Source organism: Canis lupus, chromosome 6, assembly GCF_011100685.1.
Source record: "Canis lupus familiaris isolate Mischka breed German Shepherd chromosome 6, alternate assembly UU_Cfam_GSD_1.0, whole genome shotgun sequence".
NCBI lineage: Eukaryota > Metazoa > Chordata > Mammalia > Carnivora > Canidae > Canis > Canis lupus.
This window is the reverse complement of record NC_049227.1, coordinates 750,387-768,934: the sequence shown is the minus strand read 5'-3', so window position 1 is coordinate 768,934 and position 18,548 is coordinate 750,387. Positions and strand designations below refer to the sequence as shown.

The following is an 18,548-nucleotide window of genomic DNA, read 5'->3' as shown; positions in this document are numbered from 1 at the left end:
ATTTGGAGAAATGTTTATTCAAAACCTTTGCCCATTTTTTTTTTCTTTGCCCATTTTTGAATAAAGTTTTTTTTTTCTTGTTGTGTGCTAGCAGTTCTTTATATATCCTGGGTATTTTTTTTTAATTTTAATTTATTCATGACAGATACACACAGAGAGAGAAAAAGACAAAGGCACAGGCAGAGGGAGAAGCAGGCTCCATGCAGGGAGCTCGACGTGGGACTCAATCCCGGGTCTTCAGGATCACGCCCTTGGGCGGAAAGCAGGCACTAAACCGCTGAGCCACGGGGGCTGCCCTATATCCTGGGTATTAGTTGGTTATCAGATATACAATTTGCAAATGTTTTCTCCATACTGTGTATTGCCTTTTCACTCTCTTAACAGTGCATTTTGACACATGAAAGTTTTAAATTTTGATGATTAAGGTATCTATTTTTTATTTTGTTGCCTTTGCATGTCGAAAAAAATCATTGTCAAATCCAGTGTCATGCAGCTTTCCTCCTGATATTTTCCAAAAGTTTTACAGGTTTTTAAAAAATTATTTACTTTTTAAAAAAGATTATTTATTTATCTATTTATTCATGAGAGACACACACACAGAGAGAGAGAGAGAGAGAGAGAGAGAGGCAGAGACACAGGCAGAGGGAGAAGCAGGCTCCATGCACCGTGAGCCCGATGTGGGACTCGATCCCGGGTCTCCAGGATCACGCTCTGGGCTGAAGGCGGCGCTAAACCGCTGAGCCACCGGGGCTGCCCTATTTACTTATTTTAGAGGAGTGGGGGAAGGGTCAAAGGGAGAGGGAGAGAAATCCTTAAACTGACTGCTGAGCACAGAGCCCAGTGCAGGGGTCAATCCCAGGACCCTGAGATCATGAACTGAGCCAAAATCAGGAGTCAGATGCTTAACCACCTGAGCCACTCACGTGCCCCCAGAGTTTTATAGTTTTATTTTTTTAAATATATTTTTTTAAGATTTTATTTATTTATTCATAAGAGACACAGAGAGGAGGCAGAGACACAGGCAGAGGGAGAAGCAGGCTCCATGCAGGGAGCCCGACGTGGGACTCGATCCGCGGTCTCCAGGATCACACTCCCGGCTGCAGGCGGCGCTAAACCGCTGCGCCACCGGGGCTGTCCAGTTTTATAGTTTTAACTCTTATATTTAGGTCTTTGATATACTTTGAGTTAATTTTTGTATATGGTGTAAGGTAAGGCTCCACTTTTATTCCTTTGCATGTGGCTACCCAATTGTCTCAGAATCATTTGTGGAAAAGATTGTTTTTCCCACTGAATAGTCTTGGGACCCTTGTTCAATTGAGTTTAGGAGGGCTTACTTCTGGGCTTTCTTATTCTATTCTATTGGTTTACATATCTGTCTTTATGCCAGTACCTCACTGTTTTGATTACTGTAGCTTTGCAGTAAGTTTTAAAATAAAAAAGTGTGAGATCTTTTTTTTTTTTTTTTAAGATTTTATTTATTTATTCATGAGAGACACACAGAGAGAGAGAGAGGCAGAGATACAGGCAGAGGGAGAAGCAGGCTCTATGCAGGGAGCCTGTCGTGGGACTAGATCCCGGGACTCCAGGATCACGCCCTGGGCTGAAGGTGGCACTAAACTGCTGAGCCACCCAGGCTGCCCAAAAGTGTGAGATCTTCAACTTTTTATTTTTCAGGATTATTTTGGCTATATGGGGGTCTCTCAGGATTCCATAAGAATTTTAGCATGGATTTTTTTTTTTTTTAGCATGGATTTTCTATTTCCACAGAAACATCAATGGGATTTTGATAGCGACTCATTAAATTTGTAGATCATTTAATGTAGTATTGACATCTTGACATTATTAGGTCTTCCAATTCATGAACCTGAGATGTCTTTTTATTTGTGTCTTCTTTCTTTTTAAAATGATTTTATGTATTTATTCATGAAAGACACAGAGAGAGAGGCAGAGACACAGGCAGAGGGAGAAGCAGGCTCCATGAGGGGAGCCCAATGCTGGACTCGATCCCAGGAGCCCTGGATGTGACCTGAGCCAAAGGCAGGTGCTCAACCACTAAGCCACCCAGGTGCCCCGCATCTTCTTTAATTTCTTTCAGCAACATTCTGTAGTTTTCCATGTACAAGTCTTACATCTCCTTGGTTAAATTTATTCCTAAGGAATTAATTTTCTTCAAAGTTATTGTAAATGGTTTTCTTGATATCTTTTTCAGATTCCTCATTATTAGGATATACAAATGCAACTGATTTTTTGTGGTGACTGTGTTCTGTCACCTTGACTAAAATTGTTTACTATTTTTTTATTTATTATTTATGATAGTCACACACAGAGAGAGAGAGAGAGAGAGAGAGAGAGGCAGAGACACAGGCAGAGGGAGAAGCAGGCTCCATGCACCGGGAGCCCGTCGTGGGATCCGATCCCGGGTCTCCAGGATCGCGCCCTGGGCCAAAGGCAGGCGCCAAACCGCTGTGCCACCCAGGGATCCCTGAAATTGTTTACTAGTACTAACAACGTTTTTGTGGAATCTTTATGGTTTTCTACATGTTATCTGTCAACAAAGATAATTTTACTTCTTCCTTTCCAATTTAGATGCCTTTTATTTCTTTTTCCTGCCTAATTGCTCTGAAGAGGACTTCAAGTACTATGTTGAATAGAAATGGCAAAAGTAGGCATACCTTTCTTGTTCCTGATCTTAGAAGAAATGCTTTCAACCTTTCACTATTGAGTATGATATTAGCTGTGGGTTTTTCCATGTGACCTTTGGTCAATGATGTATAATCCTTTTAATATGCTAATATGTTGTTGAGGTTTTTGCATCAATATTCATAAGGGATATTGTTCTTTAGTTTTCTTGAAGTGTCTTTGTCTGGCTTTGGTATCAGAGTAATACTGGTGTCATAGAATGTTAGAATGTATTCCCATTCTTCGATTTTTTGGAAGAATTTGATAAATATTGGTGTTACTTCTTTAAATGTTTAGTAGAACTCATCAGAGAAGCCATCTGGTCCTGGGCTTGTTGAGTTTTTTGTTTTTTTTGTTTGTTTTTAGTTTTTTGGTTATTGATTCAATATTTTTAGTTATAGTCTATTCATATTTTCTATTTCCTCTTGATAATCTTGGTAGGTTGTGTGTTTCTAGTAATTTGCCCATTTCATCTGGGTTATCCAATTAGTTGGCATACAATTATTCATAGTACTTTTTTATAATCTAATTTCCATAAAATTGGTAGTAGTATCCTCACTTTCTTGCTGATTTTAGTAATTTGAGTCTTCTTTTTCTTCTTAGTCAACCCAGCTAAAGTTTGATCAATTTGTTGCTTTTTTGAAGACCCGATTTTTGGTTTCATGGATTTTTCTATTCTCTACCTGCTTGCTATGCATAGAATATTTGTGTCCTCTCAAAATTCGTATGTTGAAATACTAACCCCCAACGTGATGGTATTCGGAGGTGGAGTGTTTGGGATGTGTTTAAGTTAGGAGAATGGAGCCCTCATGAATGAGATTAGTATCCTTTTAAAAGATAACCCTCCAGAGCTCCCTCCCCTCTTCTGTCATAAGAAGACAGTTAGAAGATGGTGGTCTATGAACAAGAAAGTACATCCTAACCAGACACCAAATCTGCTAAGGCCTTGATCTTGGACTTCCCAGCCTCTAGAACTGTAAGAAATACACTTCTATTGTTTATAAGCCACCTGGTCTATGATATTCTGTTATAGCATTCCAAACAGTCTAAGACATTGTTCCAATCTTTATTTCCTTCCTTCTACTAGCTTTGAGTTTAGTTTGTTCTTTTCCATTCCCTCAAGGAGTAAAGTTATGTTGATGATTTGAGATCTTTCATCTTTAAAAAAATTTTTTTTATTTTATTTGAGAGCAAGCAGGGGTGGGAGGGACAGAGGGAGAAGGAGAGACCATTTTTAAGCTCACGGGGCTCAGTCTCACAACCCTGAGATCATGGCCTGAACCAAAATCAAGAGTCAGATGCTTAACCAGCTGAGCCACTGAGGTGCCCCTTAAATCTTTCATTTTTATGTAGGTATTTACAGCTACATATTTCCTCCTTAGCACTGTTTATGCTGAATCACATACATTTTGGAATGTTGTGGTTTTGCTTTCATTTGCCTCGAGATATTTCATAACTTCGAGATTTCTGACCCATTGGTTTAAAGAATGTGTTAATTTCCACATAATTATGAATTTTTCAGTTCTCCTTCTGCTGATTTCTAATTTTATTTCATTGTGATGGGAAAACATACTTTGTATATTTTCAATAGGTTTAAAATGTATTTACTTGTCTTGTGGCCTAACCTATGAATTTTACTGGAGAATGTTCCATGTGCACTTGAGAAAATTGCTGGGTGGAATGTCTGCTAAGTTCAACTGGCTTATAATATTGTTCAGATCTTTTATTTCCTATTGATTCTATCTCGTGTTCTATCATTATTGAAAGTGGTACTGAAATTACTCTTACTGCAGAGCTATCTATTTCTCTCTTGAATTATGTCAAGTAAGTCCTTTCCTACCAGCCATTACTTTAAATGTAAATGGATTGGGACGTTGTCTGGGTGGCTCGGTGGTTTAGCACCTGCCTTCTGCCCAGGGAGCACATTTCATAGTTTAAAAAAAATATTTAGTAAGTCTGATGCCTGTGTTTCCTCAGGGAAGATTCCTGCCACTTCCTTTTCTTTTGAATGGCCCAGGTTATCCTGCTGCTTGTGATTTTTTTTGGTTGAAAACTGAGCAGGTGAAAAATAGCCTCTTTTTCCAGTCTTTGAAGACTGGGTCTGTGCCAGTGTATTCTTTTACTGATTAGTAGAATATGTTCTGAGCTTTGGGATCAAATGAGAAAGCTAAGTCTTCGAGGATTTCAGTGTGCATCCCACCTGGATTTGCAAACCTTTATCTATTTCCCCCTATACCTTCTTGCTTTTATGTCTTCCAGTTTCACTCCAATTTCTCCTTGGGGCCTCAGATGCTCTACTATGTGTCTCCATCCATAATGTCTTGCCCCAGGTGTCTGTGAGCCATAATCTCTCTAGAGATTTTATGAGCAGTTCCTTCCACTTTATGCTGAGTTTCCTCTGCAGAACTCCAATTATGGGAAAAAGAAACCAGTCCTTCAGGCAGTTCCCAGGTAAGTTAGTACACTGCAAATAAGGTTTGCTCTGCTCCCTTCAATTTGAGGTGGGGCAGGGTATCGGAAAATGGGCTGTTGCCTCCTCCAGATCAAGACTGCCCATAAGTGAAGGGACAAGGATGAGCCAAACTTTCATTTTTCCTACTATTTTCAATGTAGCTTTTACTTGATTGGACATTCACTTGGTTACTGTAGACTTTAGCCTGTTTTCCTGAGCTACCTCAACCTCACTGTATAATTTTTGTAAAGGTTTTACTTATTTGAGAGAGAGCAAGAAAGCACAGAGGGAGAGGGAGAAGCAGACTCCTCGCTGACTAGGGAACACATGCAAGCAGCCTCCATAGTGTGTGGTAGGTAAGGCAATCAAAACTGAACACACTCCATAAGACTTTCATATCATGCTAGTGGGGAGAATCTCAACCAGGATTGGGCACGCCAGCTCTTGAAGCATTTATGGAAAAATCCCAGATGTCCTGCAGAAAAGTAAGGTACAGTGAGGATCTCATGAAGAAGGTTGTTGGTGGATAGGGAACCCTCTTCTCCCTACTCTAGAACCATCTAAACAAAGGGTCAACAAATAATAGCCTGTTGCCTGATTTTGTAGTTTTACTGGAACATAGTCACACTTACCTATTTATCAATTATCCATAGCTGCTTTCATGTTGTAACATCAGAATTAAGTAGTTGTGACAGTAATATCATGAACTGCAAAGCCTAAAGTATTATCTGGTCCTTGCTGACTCCTGTACTAAACAATATAGTGAAGTCTAAAGGGGCTAGAGACTGCTGTAAATGACCATATTTAGTAAGGGCCAAAGATGACAGATAACTAAGTAGTCCACAGAACCTGGCTGATGAAATTTAGTAGTCACTGTCTTTTCATGGACAGAAGGCTTGGAGGAAAACAGGTTTCAACAAATGGTACTAGGACAAATGGATATCCACATGCAAAACGTGACCCTTCTTTGCACTATACACAACAATTAACTCAAAATGGATTGAAGACTTAAATGTATAAACTTTTTAAAAGTTACAGAGGGGTAAATATTTATGATCTTGATTTAGGCAATGGATTCTTAGATATGATACCAAAACCAGAAGGAACCAAAGGAAAAAAAGATATGCTGGACTTCATCAAAATTAAAAACTTATGTGCTTCAAAGATACCATCAAGAAAGTAAAAAAAAAAAAAAAAAAAAAAAAACAACACACCAAAAAATGAAAGAAAATATGTATCTGCTAAGGGTTTAGTACCCAGAATATATAAAGAAATCTTGCAGTTCAACAACAAAGACAAACAATTAGAAATGGGCAAAGGAGAAGAACAAGGGGACCGACACTACATGACTTCAAAACTTAATACAGTAATCAAGACAGTGTGATATTGGTGAAAGTACACAGACAGAACAACAGATCATTAGAGAGCCCAGAAATACCCATACAAAGAGAGTCGACTGATCTTTGACAAGGGATCAAAAGCAACTGGATGGAGAAAGGACAGTCTTTTCAACAAAGGGTGTTGGAGCAACTGGATATTGACATGCAAAAAAAAAAATAGTAGATACAGTTCTTACATTTTTTGCAAAAAATCACTCAAAATGAATCAGATCTAAATGTGAAATATAACGTTATAAAACTCCAAAAGATAACATAAGAGAAAATCTATGTAACTTCACCATGATAATCTAGCCTTCACAATGACTTTTTAGGTATAATATTAAAACCATGATCCATGAAAGAAAAAATGGACAGGTTGGACTTCATTAAAATTAAAAATTTTTGTTCTGTAAAAAACTGTTAAGAGAATAAAAAGACAAACCATGGACAAGGAGAAAATACTTGCAAAACACTTATTTTTGATTTGGTCTAGTATCCAGAATAAATTTTAAAAACCACTTAAATCTCAACAAAAAGAAAATAACCTGGGGCACCTGGGTGGCTCAGCGGTTAAGCGTCTGCCTTCGGCCCAGGGCGTGACCCCGGGGTCCCGGGATCGAGTCCCACATCGGGCTCCCTGCGTGGAGCCTGCTTCTCCCTCTGCCTGTGTCTCTGCCTCTCTCTCTCTCTCTGTGTGTGTGTGTGTGTGTCTCTCATGAATAAATAAATCTTTAAAAAAAAAAAAAAAAAGAAAGAAAATAACCTAATTAAAAAATAGGCAAGAGATCTGGACATTAATAAAGATATACAGATGTCAAATAAGCATATAAAAACATGAATATTTTATGTCTTGGAATTGCAATTAAAACAACACAATACTGGGACACCTTGGTGGCTCAGCGGTTAACAGTCTGCCTTCAGCTCAGGGAGTGATCCCAGGATCCGAGATAGAGTCCCACATTGGGCTCCCCACAGGGAGCCTGCTTCTCCCTCTGCCTGCATCTCTGCCTCTCTGTGTCTCTTATAAATACATAAATCTTTAAAACAACAACAAAAAACAACACGATACCATTACATACCTATTAGAACGGCCAAAATCTAAAATACTGACACCACCAAATTCTGATGAGGACATAGAACAAAAGGAACCCTGATTCATTGCTGCTAAATGGTATAGTCACTTTAAGACGATCTGGCTGTTTCTTAGGAAACTAAATATACTCTTACTCTATGATCCAGGTATTTTGCTCCTTGGTATTTACCAAAATGAGCTGAAAACTTGACCACACAGGCATGTACACAAATGTTTATAGTGGCCTTTTTTGATAATTACCAAAATCTGGAAGAAATTAAGGTGACCTTCAATAGGCAAATGGATAAACAGGTACGTCTAGACAATGGAATATTATTAAATACTAAAAAGAAATGAGCTATCATGCCATTGAATGACATGGAATAATCTTCAATGCGTATTGCTAAGTGAAAAATCCAATTTGTAAAGACCATATGCTCTAAAATCCAACTATATGACATTCTGAAAAAGGCAAAACTGGAGACAGTAAAAATACCAGTGGTTTTAAGGGACTCAGAGGAATGGAGGGGATGTAACGGATGGAGCACAGGGTGTTCTCAGGGCATGGAAAATATTCTGATGATAGTATAATGGTGGAATACACATATTTGTCAAAACTCATTTTATGTATGCATTACTGCACTTTCTAACGTACAACACAAAGAGTGAACCCTAATGTAAACTATGAATTTTAAGTAGTAAAAGTTTATCAATACTGGTTCATCAATTGTAATGAATACACTACACTAATGTAAGATGTTAACAACAGAAACTCTTGGGGGTGGGAGCAATGGCCCATATAGGAATTCCCTATACTTTCTGCTCAATTCCTCTGTAAACCTAAAACTCCTTGAAAAAAGTCCGTTTTTTAAATGCAAAGGATTCTTTTTAAAGATTTTATTTATTCATGAGAGAGAGAGACAGAGAGGCAGGCAGAGGCACAGGCAGGAGAAGCAGGCTCCATGCAGGGAGCCCAATGTGGGACTCGATCCTGGGTCTCCAGGATCAGGCCCTGGGCTGAAGGTGGCCCTAAACCGCTAGGCCACCTCGGCTGCCCAATGCAAAGGATTTCAATAGGCATTTCTTTAAAGAACATACAAAAATGGCCAATAAGGACATGCAAAGATGTTCAACTTTAATAGCCATTAGGGAATTACGAAGCAAAACCACAATGAGATAGCACTTCACAACCACTAAGATGGCTATATTCATAAGAGGGAGAGAGAGACTGGATTCCATCATGCACTGCTGGTAGAAACAGGATATGGAAAACAGTTTGGCAGTTCATCAAACAGCTAAACAGAATTATCACATGATGTAACAACTCCACTTATACGCAAGAGAAAGGAGAATGTAAGTCACAAAAATTTTGTACATGAATGTTCTCAACAGCATATCTATAAACAGCCAGTTATGAACACACTCCTGATGTCCACCAACTGATGAATGAATAAACAAAAGTGGTATATCTATTCAATGAACTATTATTCAGCCATAAAAAACAAAGGTACAACATATCTGAACCTTAAAAATATGCTGAATGAAAGAAGTCAGATACAAATGGCCACATACTGTATGGTTCAATTTATACGAAATGACCAGAATAGGCAAATACGTAAAGTAGAAACTAGATTAGTGGCTGCCAAGGGCCTGTGGGGAAATGTTAATGAAGAATGACTGCTAGTGGGTATGGGGCTTCTTTATGGAATGAAAAAAATTCTGGAATTAGAAGTGATGATTGTATAACCTTGCAATAAAAGGGCAAATTTTATGGTACATAAATTGTATCTTAATTTAAAAATTACACAGAGGATCTTAAGCAGTTCTACTTCCTCTTATCTCATTCATTGTTGTGTAATTAAGGTTGATGATTCTTTTCAGAGTATGTGATGTTTTACAGTTTATCAAGAAACGATCTATTTACATGCGTGTTAAATTCACTTCAGGGGAGAAAATGATTTAGCAAATATTATTCTGGAGCATTAATGTACTTACTAGGGCATAAGCTTTTGAAAGCTGGCACACAATGATTAATTAGTGAAATGGTATCATTTTATGAACAAGTCCTGAAGAAATGGGAAGTCTTCTGAGGTGGCAGTGGGTCATACTGTAAACTTTTAAAAAGATTTTATTTACTTATTTATTTAGAGCGAGCATGTGTAGGGAAGGACAGAGGGAGAGCCACAATTTCAAACAGACTCCCCATTGAACACGGAGCCCAATGTAGGGCTTGATCTCCCAACTCTGAGGTCATGATCTGAGCCAAAATCAAGAGTCTGATGCTTAAGCAACTGAACCTCCCGGCTCCCTCACACTGTAACATTTAAGCAAAAGGGGGCAAGGGAAAAATATGTGGATAAATCTCTAATTAAGGGTCAATTTTTAAAGAGCTCCGTAGTATCTTCTTGAAAGATAAGAAAATCTTCCTGTGTCAAAAACTAAGGCTTTCCCCTAAAGAAAATTTAAAGCTTGGGAAAAAAAGGTGAACTGAGAGCTTAGGAAAATCTGGAATAACAAAGGAAGACTGGTTGACCTAAAAATATATCCAGCTACAGTCACTGAGCTAGACACTGGCATTAGTCCTCAAACTCTGCCTTCCTCACATGCCTGCCCCAGGTCCCTGCAGAGCTGCCTTTCCTACAGTGACTACAATGGATGTCAGCCTCTGTGTGGGACATAATTCAACTGTCAAGTACACATTCAGTAACATTCACAGAGGCCAAGAACAAGCATATGGATGTACTTTTTTTTTCTTTTTAAAGAATAGTCACATGGTCAAGAACTAAAACCACGTAGAAGGATATAAAATGAAAAGTAAAAAAAAAAAAAAAAAAGGAAAAGTAAGATTTCTAGGCTCCCCAGCTCTTCTTCCCAGATGTGATATGGGTTAAGTTTCCCAATATTATATTCTATTTGTTTCCTATAAAGGTTATTTAGTCTTTCAGAACCTGCCATTATCAGAAACTGAAGTTAAATTAAGGTCCCAAATACAGAAGCTTAAAATTTTCTTGCAATTGAAAATAGATGACACTAAATAGATTCAACTTTTTAAAAAAGTTATTTATTCATGGGAGACACAGCTCTAGAGAGCGAGAGAGCGAGAGCGTGCGCAGTGACACAGGCAGAGGGAGAAGCAGGCTCCATGCAGGGAGCCTGATGTGGGACTCAATCCCGGGTCTCCAGGATCCTGCCAGCCCTGGGCTGAAGGGGGTGCTAAACCACTGAGCCACCGGGGCTGCCCTCAACTTCTTTTTTATTTTATTTTATTTTATTTTATTATTATTATTTTTTTTTTCAACTTCTTTTTTAAATAAATAATCCACACGGGGATCCCTGGGTGGCTCAACGGTTTCCCGCCTGCCTTTGGCCCAGGGCGCGATCCTGGAGTCCCGGGATTGAGTCCCGCATCAGGCTCCTGGCATGGAGTCTGCTTCTCCCTCTGCCTGTGTCTCTGCCTCTCTCTCTCGCTCTCTATGTCTATCATAAATAAATAAAAATAAACCTATAAAAAAATAAATAATCCACACATTTTAACTTTTAAGTCAGATTTTATTTCTTTCTATCCATGGCAAAACAAAGTCCTCCAGGATTTTTTTAAAAAATATTTATTTATTTATTCAGGAGAGACAGAGAGAGAGAGGCAGAAACATATGCAGAGGGAGAAGCAGGCTCCCTGTGAGGACTCGAACCCAGGATCCTGGGATTGTGCCCTGGGCCAAAGGCAGATGCTCGAATGCTGAGCCACCCATGCATCCCACTCTTCAAGGATTTATAAAAATACCAAAAGTTGGTGGTCACTTGGAAACAATTTATTATTAACTAGATTAATCCATTAAGAAAATGCACAGAATACACTGAAGGTTAAAATAAAACAGTGACACAGGTACCCAGATGACGTCCTGACAAATCAGCAGTTCTTGGTAAAACTCCCAATACGGAAGAGAGATTTAAAAACAAATGCCCTGCAAATTCCAGTTTTGCCTGATCCTCAAATGATAAGGTTAAGAATGACCTAACTGCAATTGGCAGGGGTAGTGGGGAGGTTGAAATAATCTGGGAATTGCAAGGGGGTGGGAAATAATCCAATTAATAGCAGCACTGAAAGTATGTAATCTCACAACAAAATGAGTACCGATTTGGAAAGTTAATGTCTGTATTTTCTTCCCCAAATGGGGAGCAGGGCAAATGTGGGAAATTTGCTTTCAGCAATACTCCTAGGACCTAAGGCAACCACATGTCTGGAGCTACTGAACTCTCCAAAACCTCAATATCAACAAACTCTTCACATGATCATTAGCCTAATATTTTACTTATTTATTTATTTTTTTAAAAAGATTTATTTTTATTTATTTATGATATACAGAGAGAGAGAGAGAGAGAGAGAGAGAGAGAGAGAGAGAGAGGCAGAGACACAGGAGGAGGGAGAAGCAGGCTCCATGCAGGGAGCCCGACATGGGACTCAATCCCAGGACTTCAGGATTGCACCCTGGGCCAAAGGCAGGCGTGAAACCACTGAGCCACCCAGGGATCCCCCCTATCCTAATATTTTAAATTGAAAAACTGATGCAACCTTGCAATAGCCAACAAATTCAAATTCTTATTAGTCAACCTCTAGTTCTTCATATTCTGTCCCTATCTGTGCCCTTTCAAAAGATGCAATCTGTCCACTGTGCAAGTGAGGCTCACCTGGCCTCAAGAGGCAGTGTGTACCCAGGGCTCTTGTCGGTGGTGAGTAAGGCAGCCAACGCTGAACTTCTTTGTCACTGTCACTCAGTCAGTCAGCAGTGGTTTTTCAACTAGAATGGGCTGGTGCCCTAACACTGAAGAATAAATAGTGAGCTGGGAAACAATACCCGTGCCAAGAGAGGAAAAGAGCCTTCAGACCTGAGGAAGGCTGGACAGGCCAGTCTTCTCTTATCTTTGATGTGCTGGAGGAAAAGATTCCTCTAAGGTGAGCCAAGTTCAGTGGCTCATTCTAACCTAGAGCAACTTTTTGCTGCTCTGGGAGTTTCAGGCCATCTAACTGGATTCTTCTAACTCAGCTCTCACCCCAACAATGCTCAGTGCCCCTGCTTGGGAAGCTCCTAGGGAAGCAGATGAAACTAATTAGGACATAGCCAATCAAAGGCAACGCAAGCATTTTACCAGCTGTGCACAGGGCCCTGCCCACAACTATGGCAAAGGCCACAGAAGTATTTTTACCACAGAGGGTTGCACATTGTCCTCTTTGACTCTGTCCTCCTCTCTGCCCTGACAGCCTGTCTTCACCAGGTTTTATCTCCCAGAGGCACATGTACTTCTTCTTAGCTTATTTTTGTGTTTTATCTGACCAACCATGAAATCATTGGGATAAAGGGTAAAACCAAATGAAAAATCCTCTGGATGTCTGGGAAATGGCTGCTGGGCTTTTCAGCTTCATGAGGCAGCTGGCTGGCTGTGCTCTTCTATGCTGGGTCCTCTTCATCCACTGTCATGTCATTCATGTTTTTCTTCTGTTCAGCCTCTGGCCCCGCAGGCAGAATGCTCGTGACGGTATGGAGGAGGGCTTCGATTTGCTCCTCTGTGAGCCGTTCTTCACTCTCTTCAACCATCTGCAGAAGAAAACCTCCAAGGGTTACAGATGAGCCAACAGGCGGTGTCCAGGCTGCCCTCCCCACCCATGCTGTTTCTAGTCCACTGGCCTCTGGCACGCTGGCTCCAGAGCCTCCTCAGGTCTCTGTGTTCTCTCCACCCTGGCTCCGAGGGAGGGAGAAGCCAGCTCCAATTCCTATGCAACTGTTCCAAATGGGCCAGGGCAAAAAGCAAGTTGCAGGTTAGCATTTTTCTTCAAAGAAATAGAAAACCTTAATGGTTCTATACCCATCCACATGCACACTTGAATATGCTTTGTATGCAAAGAAAACTCACTTCTGGGGAGTGAAATAGCATTTTATATACTTTTGTAGTTCACAACAAACACAACTGTAACTTATAAACTATATCAACAACCCATCTGACAATTGCCCACTGTGTGCCAAATTTTTTTTTTTCTCATCCCCACTCCCACTGCCACTAACAGCTCTTTAGGGAGCTCACATGTCCGAGTGCACATAGCACTTCCTATCTGTTATTTCTTTTAGCCCTCACAACAATCCTGGCAAAAGACAGAACGAGCACCTCAAGTTGGGCCTGCCCAACACTGACACCTACAATCAAACACACACCATGTGGCCTTGATCACCTCCTAGGAATGTGAAGCAAGAGTGATGGCTGGGAAACAATCCCCTGCTGCCTCACTAAATTAGATCCACTTAAAGCCCAGTTTGATGTGTCCTGGAAATCTACACACTGATAATCCACAATTATGAGCCAGTTTTCTTAGCTGTACCTCTAGTTCTCGAATATATTAATGAATACAAATATAGTCAACAATGTTTTTAAGAGCAATACACAGGCAGTCAAATTACTTACCCATGTTCACTTAGGGGCACCAGCCACCTATCATAAACAGCTAAAGGTGTCCAGGGTTCTGTTCTGTGGTATTTCCCACAGCAACCTCTGAGATCTGGTGACTAGAACCAAGAGGAGTTCCAGAAAGAAATCCCAGCAGATTTAAATAAAACAGGATAACAGGCTAGACTTCAAACCCTGAAGAGGGTTTTGGTCTGACCGCCTCCCTTTACAGAAGCTCATCAAGTCAGGTGATGTGTCTAAGATCACATCACGAACTCCTGGGAAAACATCAGTCTCTTCATTCATCTAGGGTACAAAAATGTTTCTACAACCAGAGAATCATCCTGAGTGTTCTAGGGTGGAGAAGACCCTGAGTGAACCAACGGGGCTACTTCTCATCATGCTGTGAAATAAAACGACCATTTCCTAAAGATTCAAAAGCTCCATAAAGTATAACCTCTACTGAACAAGAAATAATCCTCAAAAACCCATTTTTAAAACCAGACATGCTGGGACGCCTGGGTGGCTCAGTGGTTGAGCATCTGCCTTTGGCCCAGGGCATGATCCTGGAGTCACGGGATTGAGTCCCACATCGGGCTCCCTGCAAGGAACCTGCTTCTCCCTCTGCCTATGTCTCTGCCTCTCTCTCTCTCTAATAAATAAATAAAATCTTAAAAAAATAAATAAATAAAACCAGACATGCAAAATTACAGTGTGTAAAAGGAAGTAATCTAACAGAGACTGTCTCCAAAATATGAAGGAGTTGGAAAGGGGTATATCCAATTTGATTATTTAACCCTAAGAAAAGATGATCTCCATTTGAGAAAGGAATGTCTCCAAATTTATAAATTGCCATGTGCAGTTGATTATGAACTGCTTCCTGACTCAGGGGAAGCAGGAAAGGAGATTTAGACTAGTCTTAGAACACTGACAACTTCCCACCAGTATTTGTGCAGGGGCTTTCCCAGAATCACTGCCACCAGAGCTTCTCAAGCATGTGGAAGTCAGGACAATTTATAGATGAGTAAGTGTAGGCTCAGCATTGTAAAGAAAACCTGATCTGGGTCTTACAGCAAGTAGGGAAAGGTCTTTGCCTTTGGATTCCAGCTCTTTCTAGAACACCATGCCTCTATCCTTTCCTCTCTCAGAGAGGCAGACTAGAGTTATAGGACTTCTCAGAGGCCTCATTTTTAGAAAACCAAATAGAGAAGACTTGAACAGACCACCTTCTTGCATCCTGATCACTGCGTGTGGCAGATGCAATGATGATCAGGCGTCAGCTGATAGGCAATAGGGCCGAAGAACAGAAACTTTCCTTTTCAAACCAAGATTCCCAGTCACAGGAAAAAAAACCTAAACCTCATTAAGCAAAATGAAAACACATTTATACAAAAAAGAAACTCAGAAACCAAAAACTCACTAATACCTCTTGGGTCTCTAAGATAAAATGATACTAACTGTATTACTCCTCACCTTTTCTTCCCAACACAGAAGAAACTGAGCCCAAAGAGACACAAAGCACCACCTCAACGTTCTCAAACACCCAAGGTTTCAAGTTGTTCGGAACAGAAGGGTGAATGAGATGTAAAAATCCAAAGTATTTGCAGATGAGTCAACGCTAAATTTTTATCATATACAAAGACCGTATCAATTCCTAGGAACTGTCAAATGGGGCTGCTATACTCCAAAAATGGTGTCTCTCATTCTGAGCTGCCAAGGCCAACTTCCTACATTACCAAAACAACTTGAACCTAATAACTATGGACACTTCTAGCTATCTGACCCAGAACAGTTCACTTAACCTCTGTAAATTTCACTTTTCTCTAATGTAAAATGAATGTAACATCCACAGTTAAGGACCAAATAAGAACACATATTACAGTGTTTTGTAAGCCATAAGACGATACAATCTAAGACATTTATAATCACTAACTTCCAACAGGCGTATATGGCAGTACTGTTGAGGACAGTGGCAGGACGGGGACAGAATCACAGAAGTGGGGGGCAGGCTCCTGTGGATCTGAGGCTTACCACAAACCATGGCTGAGGTGTAACCAAAAGTAGCTTTACCCCCCAAAACTGAATACAAATGCTGGATGCTGGAAATACTTTGGACACAGGGAGAATAATGGCCGTAAGGTTAATGCAAGGATATTCTCAAGTCTTCTGTACTTCACACCCTTTGTGAAAACCTCATTTCTGATCCCTCTCTTATGAGAAGAGATATTGTCACTGGGATTTGCTATCCTTTGTAGCCAAATCCCAGGCTGGGGAAAATCTGACTATAACATGGTCCAACTGCTGAGAAACAACATACCGTATTTATCAAGACCTACTACCTACCTACCTGTGAAAAGGAGAAAGGAAAGGACAGTCTGAGGGGATGCCACACACTTCTTTCTTCTTACTATGCAAAAGCACATGGCTTGGAGGAGAAAGTAAGGTGCTAAGTCAGACAGACCCAATTTGCCACTCACTAGCCAAGACTATGGTGAGGGCATTAAAGGTGACACCTACGAAGCCCATGGCATAGAGCAGGCACTCTTAATAGCAGCTAATCATACCAAATAATGATAGAGCTTTCTACAGGCTCTGGGATGAGATCATGCTAATCTTCATCTCCTCTCTCCATCTGTCATTAAGCCATGAATAACATATGTTGCTGATTAAAGTTGGAGGAGCTAACATGTGATTTTTAACCCAGAGGGACATGGATTAGTTTCTTGCTGATTTGTTTTTTTTTTTCTGTTCTAAGATGAATCTCCTGCACAGTTGAATGCATCAGAGTAAGGATACAAAAAAAAAAAAAGGAATCTCTATTTACCCTAAAGGCCAGTTCCCCCAGAAAGTCACCCTTTATGGAAGGAATTTTTCTAATTTATTTATTTATTTTTTTTTAATTTTTATTTATTTATGATAGTCACACACAGATAGAGAGAGAGGCAGAGACACAGGCAGAGGGAGAAGCAGGCTCCATGCACCGGGAGCCCGACGTGGGACTCGATCCCGGGTCTCCAGGATCGCGCCCTGGGCCAAAGGCAGGCGCCAAACCGCTGCGCCACCCAGGGATCCCGGAATTTTTCTAATTTAATTTTGGGGGCATTTTGAAGGACAGGAAAACATTAGGAGGACAATAAAAGTCTTAGTCGAAAATTAAATGCCCCATGACCCTTTTATTTATTTATTATTATTTTTTAAGGTTTTTATTTATTTATTCATGAGAGAGATAGAGAGGCAGAGACACAGACAGAGGGAGAGGCAGGCTCCCTGTGGGGAGCTTGATGCGGGACTTGATCCCGGAATTCCAGGATCATGACCTGAGCCGAAGGTAGATGCTCAACCACTGAGCCACCCAGACGTCCCTCCATGAACCTTTTACAAAGGTTCTTTTTAAAGAAACTCTAAACATCATAGGTATTTTTGGCTGCTTTCTTCCACACTTTCTGAGAGAAATTTGACAAAGGATAAGTACTTCTAAAACTGACTTTGCAAACTCCTTTTTTCTCATTTTGTTAATTCTCTAATCAGTTTTTTTTTTTTTTACCGACAATTAAATGGCCTGCCTGGTATTTAGAGCTTCACGGTGTTCCCAGGACACCAACACAGTAACCACACAGATTTTCTCACTGGGCCTCAGCTTCACATTCTCCTTAGACCATGTATAGCTTTTACTCTGGCTGTCTTGCACAATTCTAAAGCTTTATACTGTGACTGCTGTGTAGACTGTGCAAGTGATGAGGATCCACTGAATGGTCATACGCAGGGAAACAAGATGATCAAGTTTGTGGTCTGAGAAAGTGAACTCTGACAGCGGTGCAGAAGGTGGACTGTAGGGGCCAGCCTGAGGCAGGGATGATGAGAGGACAACCACGAGAGCTGCACTGAGAAAAGACAGAAATTAACACAGTGTGACAGGGAGAGGAGAGAGAACAGGGGAAGACACAAGCAACAGAACCTGGGGACTAAGTGCATGTGAGATCAAAGAAGAGAATGACTTCCAGGTTTCTGGCTTGAGAGACTGGGCCAGGAGGCTGACAGAAAGAGCATGTGGGGAAGTACACTTGTGCTCTGTGAACTAAGAACAGAAACAGGAAGAATAGGGTTGAAGGGTGGGAGTCAGGGAGGAGAAATTCTGCCAGAGTCATGGTGAGTCTCTTGTTTTTCTGCAACATCTGGTTGGCAATAACCCCTACAGGAAAGCAATGACCAGGATAGGGTGGGACATCAGGGGAGACAAAGAGTGCTGCGATGCAGGCCCAAACCCTAAGGAAGGAACAAAATTTCCCCAGTCTACTTTCATTAAGTCCATACTAACTAGGATCCAATTGGTGAGGTCTCCTTTCACTTATAAAATGGGGCAGGCGGGCAGTCTTTTCAGGAAATGGCAGTTCCAGCCTTCATCACCCTTTCTCCCTTTCAGACTCAGAAACCACTCCCCTCATATTCGGGCCTCCTTCACTCACCAGCTGGATCTCAACAGCAGTCATAGGCCTGTGATTCAGCAGCTGAAGCTTCTCAGCTCTGTCAAATGAAA

The 18,548-nt window shown here is 40.7% G+C and overlaps 1 protein-coding gene across 3 annotated transcripts in view; it reads right to left on the bottom strand.

Annotated features, from left to right (window-relative positions):
* Positions 1-12,879: 12,879 nt before the first annotated feature.
* CRCP (CGRP receptor component) overlaps positions 12,880-18,548 on the bottom strand; it is a 35,592-nt gene continuing 29,923 nt past the window's right edge. For all 3 annotated transcript variants that reach the window (XM_038538991.1, XM_038538992.1, XM_038538993.1), the window contains exons 5-6: positions 18,478-18,535; positions 12,880-13,173 (exon numbers count right to left, since the gene is read on the bottom strand). In XM_038538991.1, the coding sequence (XP_038394919.1) occupies positions 13,027-13,173; positions 18,478-18,535 (205 nt within the window). In that variant the 3' untranslated portion in view covers positions 12,880-13,026. The remainder of the gene's footprint in view (positions 13,174-18,477; positions 18,536-18,548) is intronic.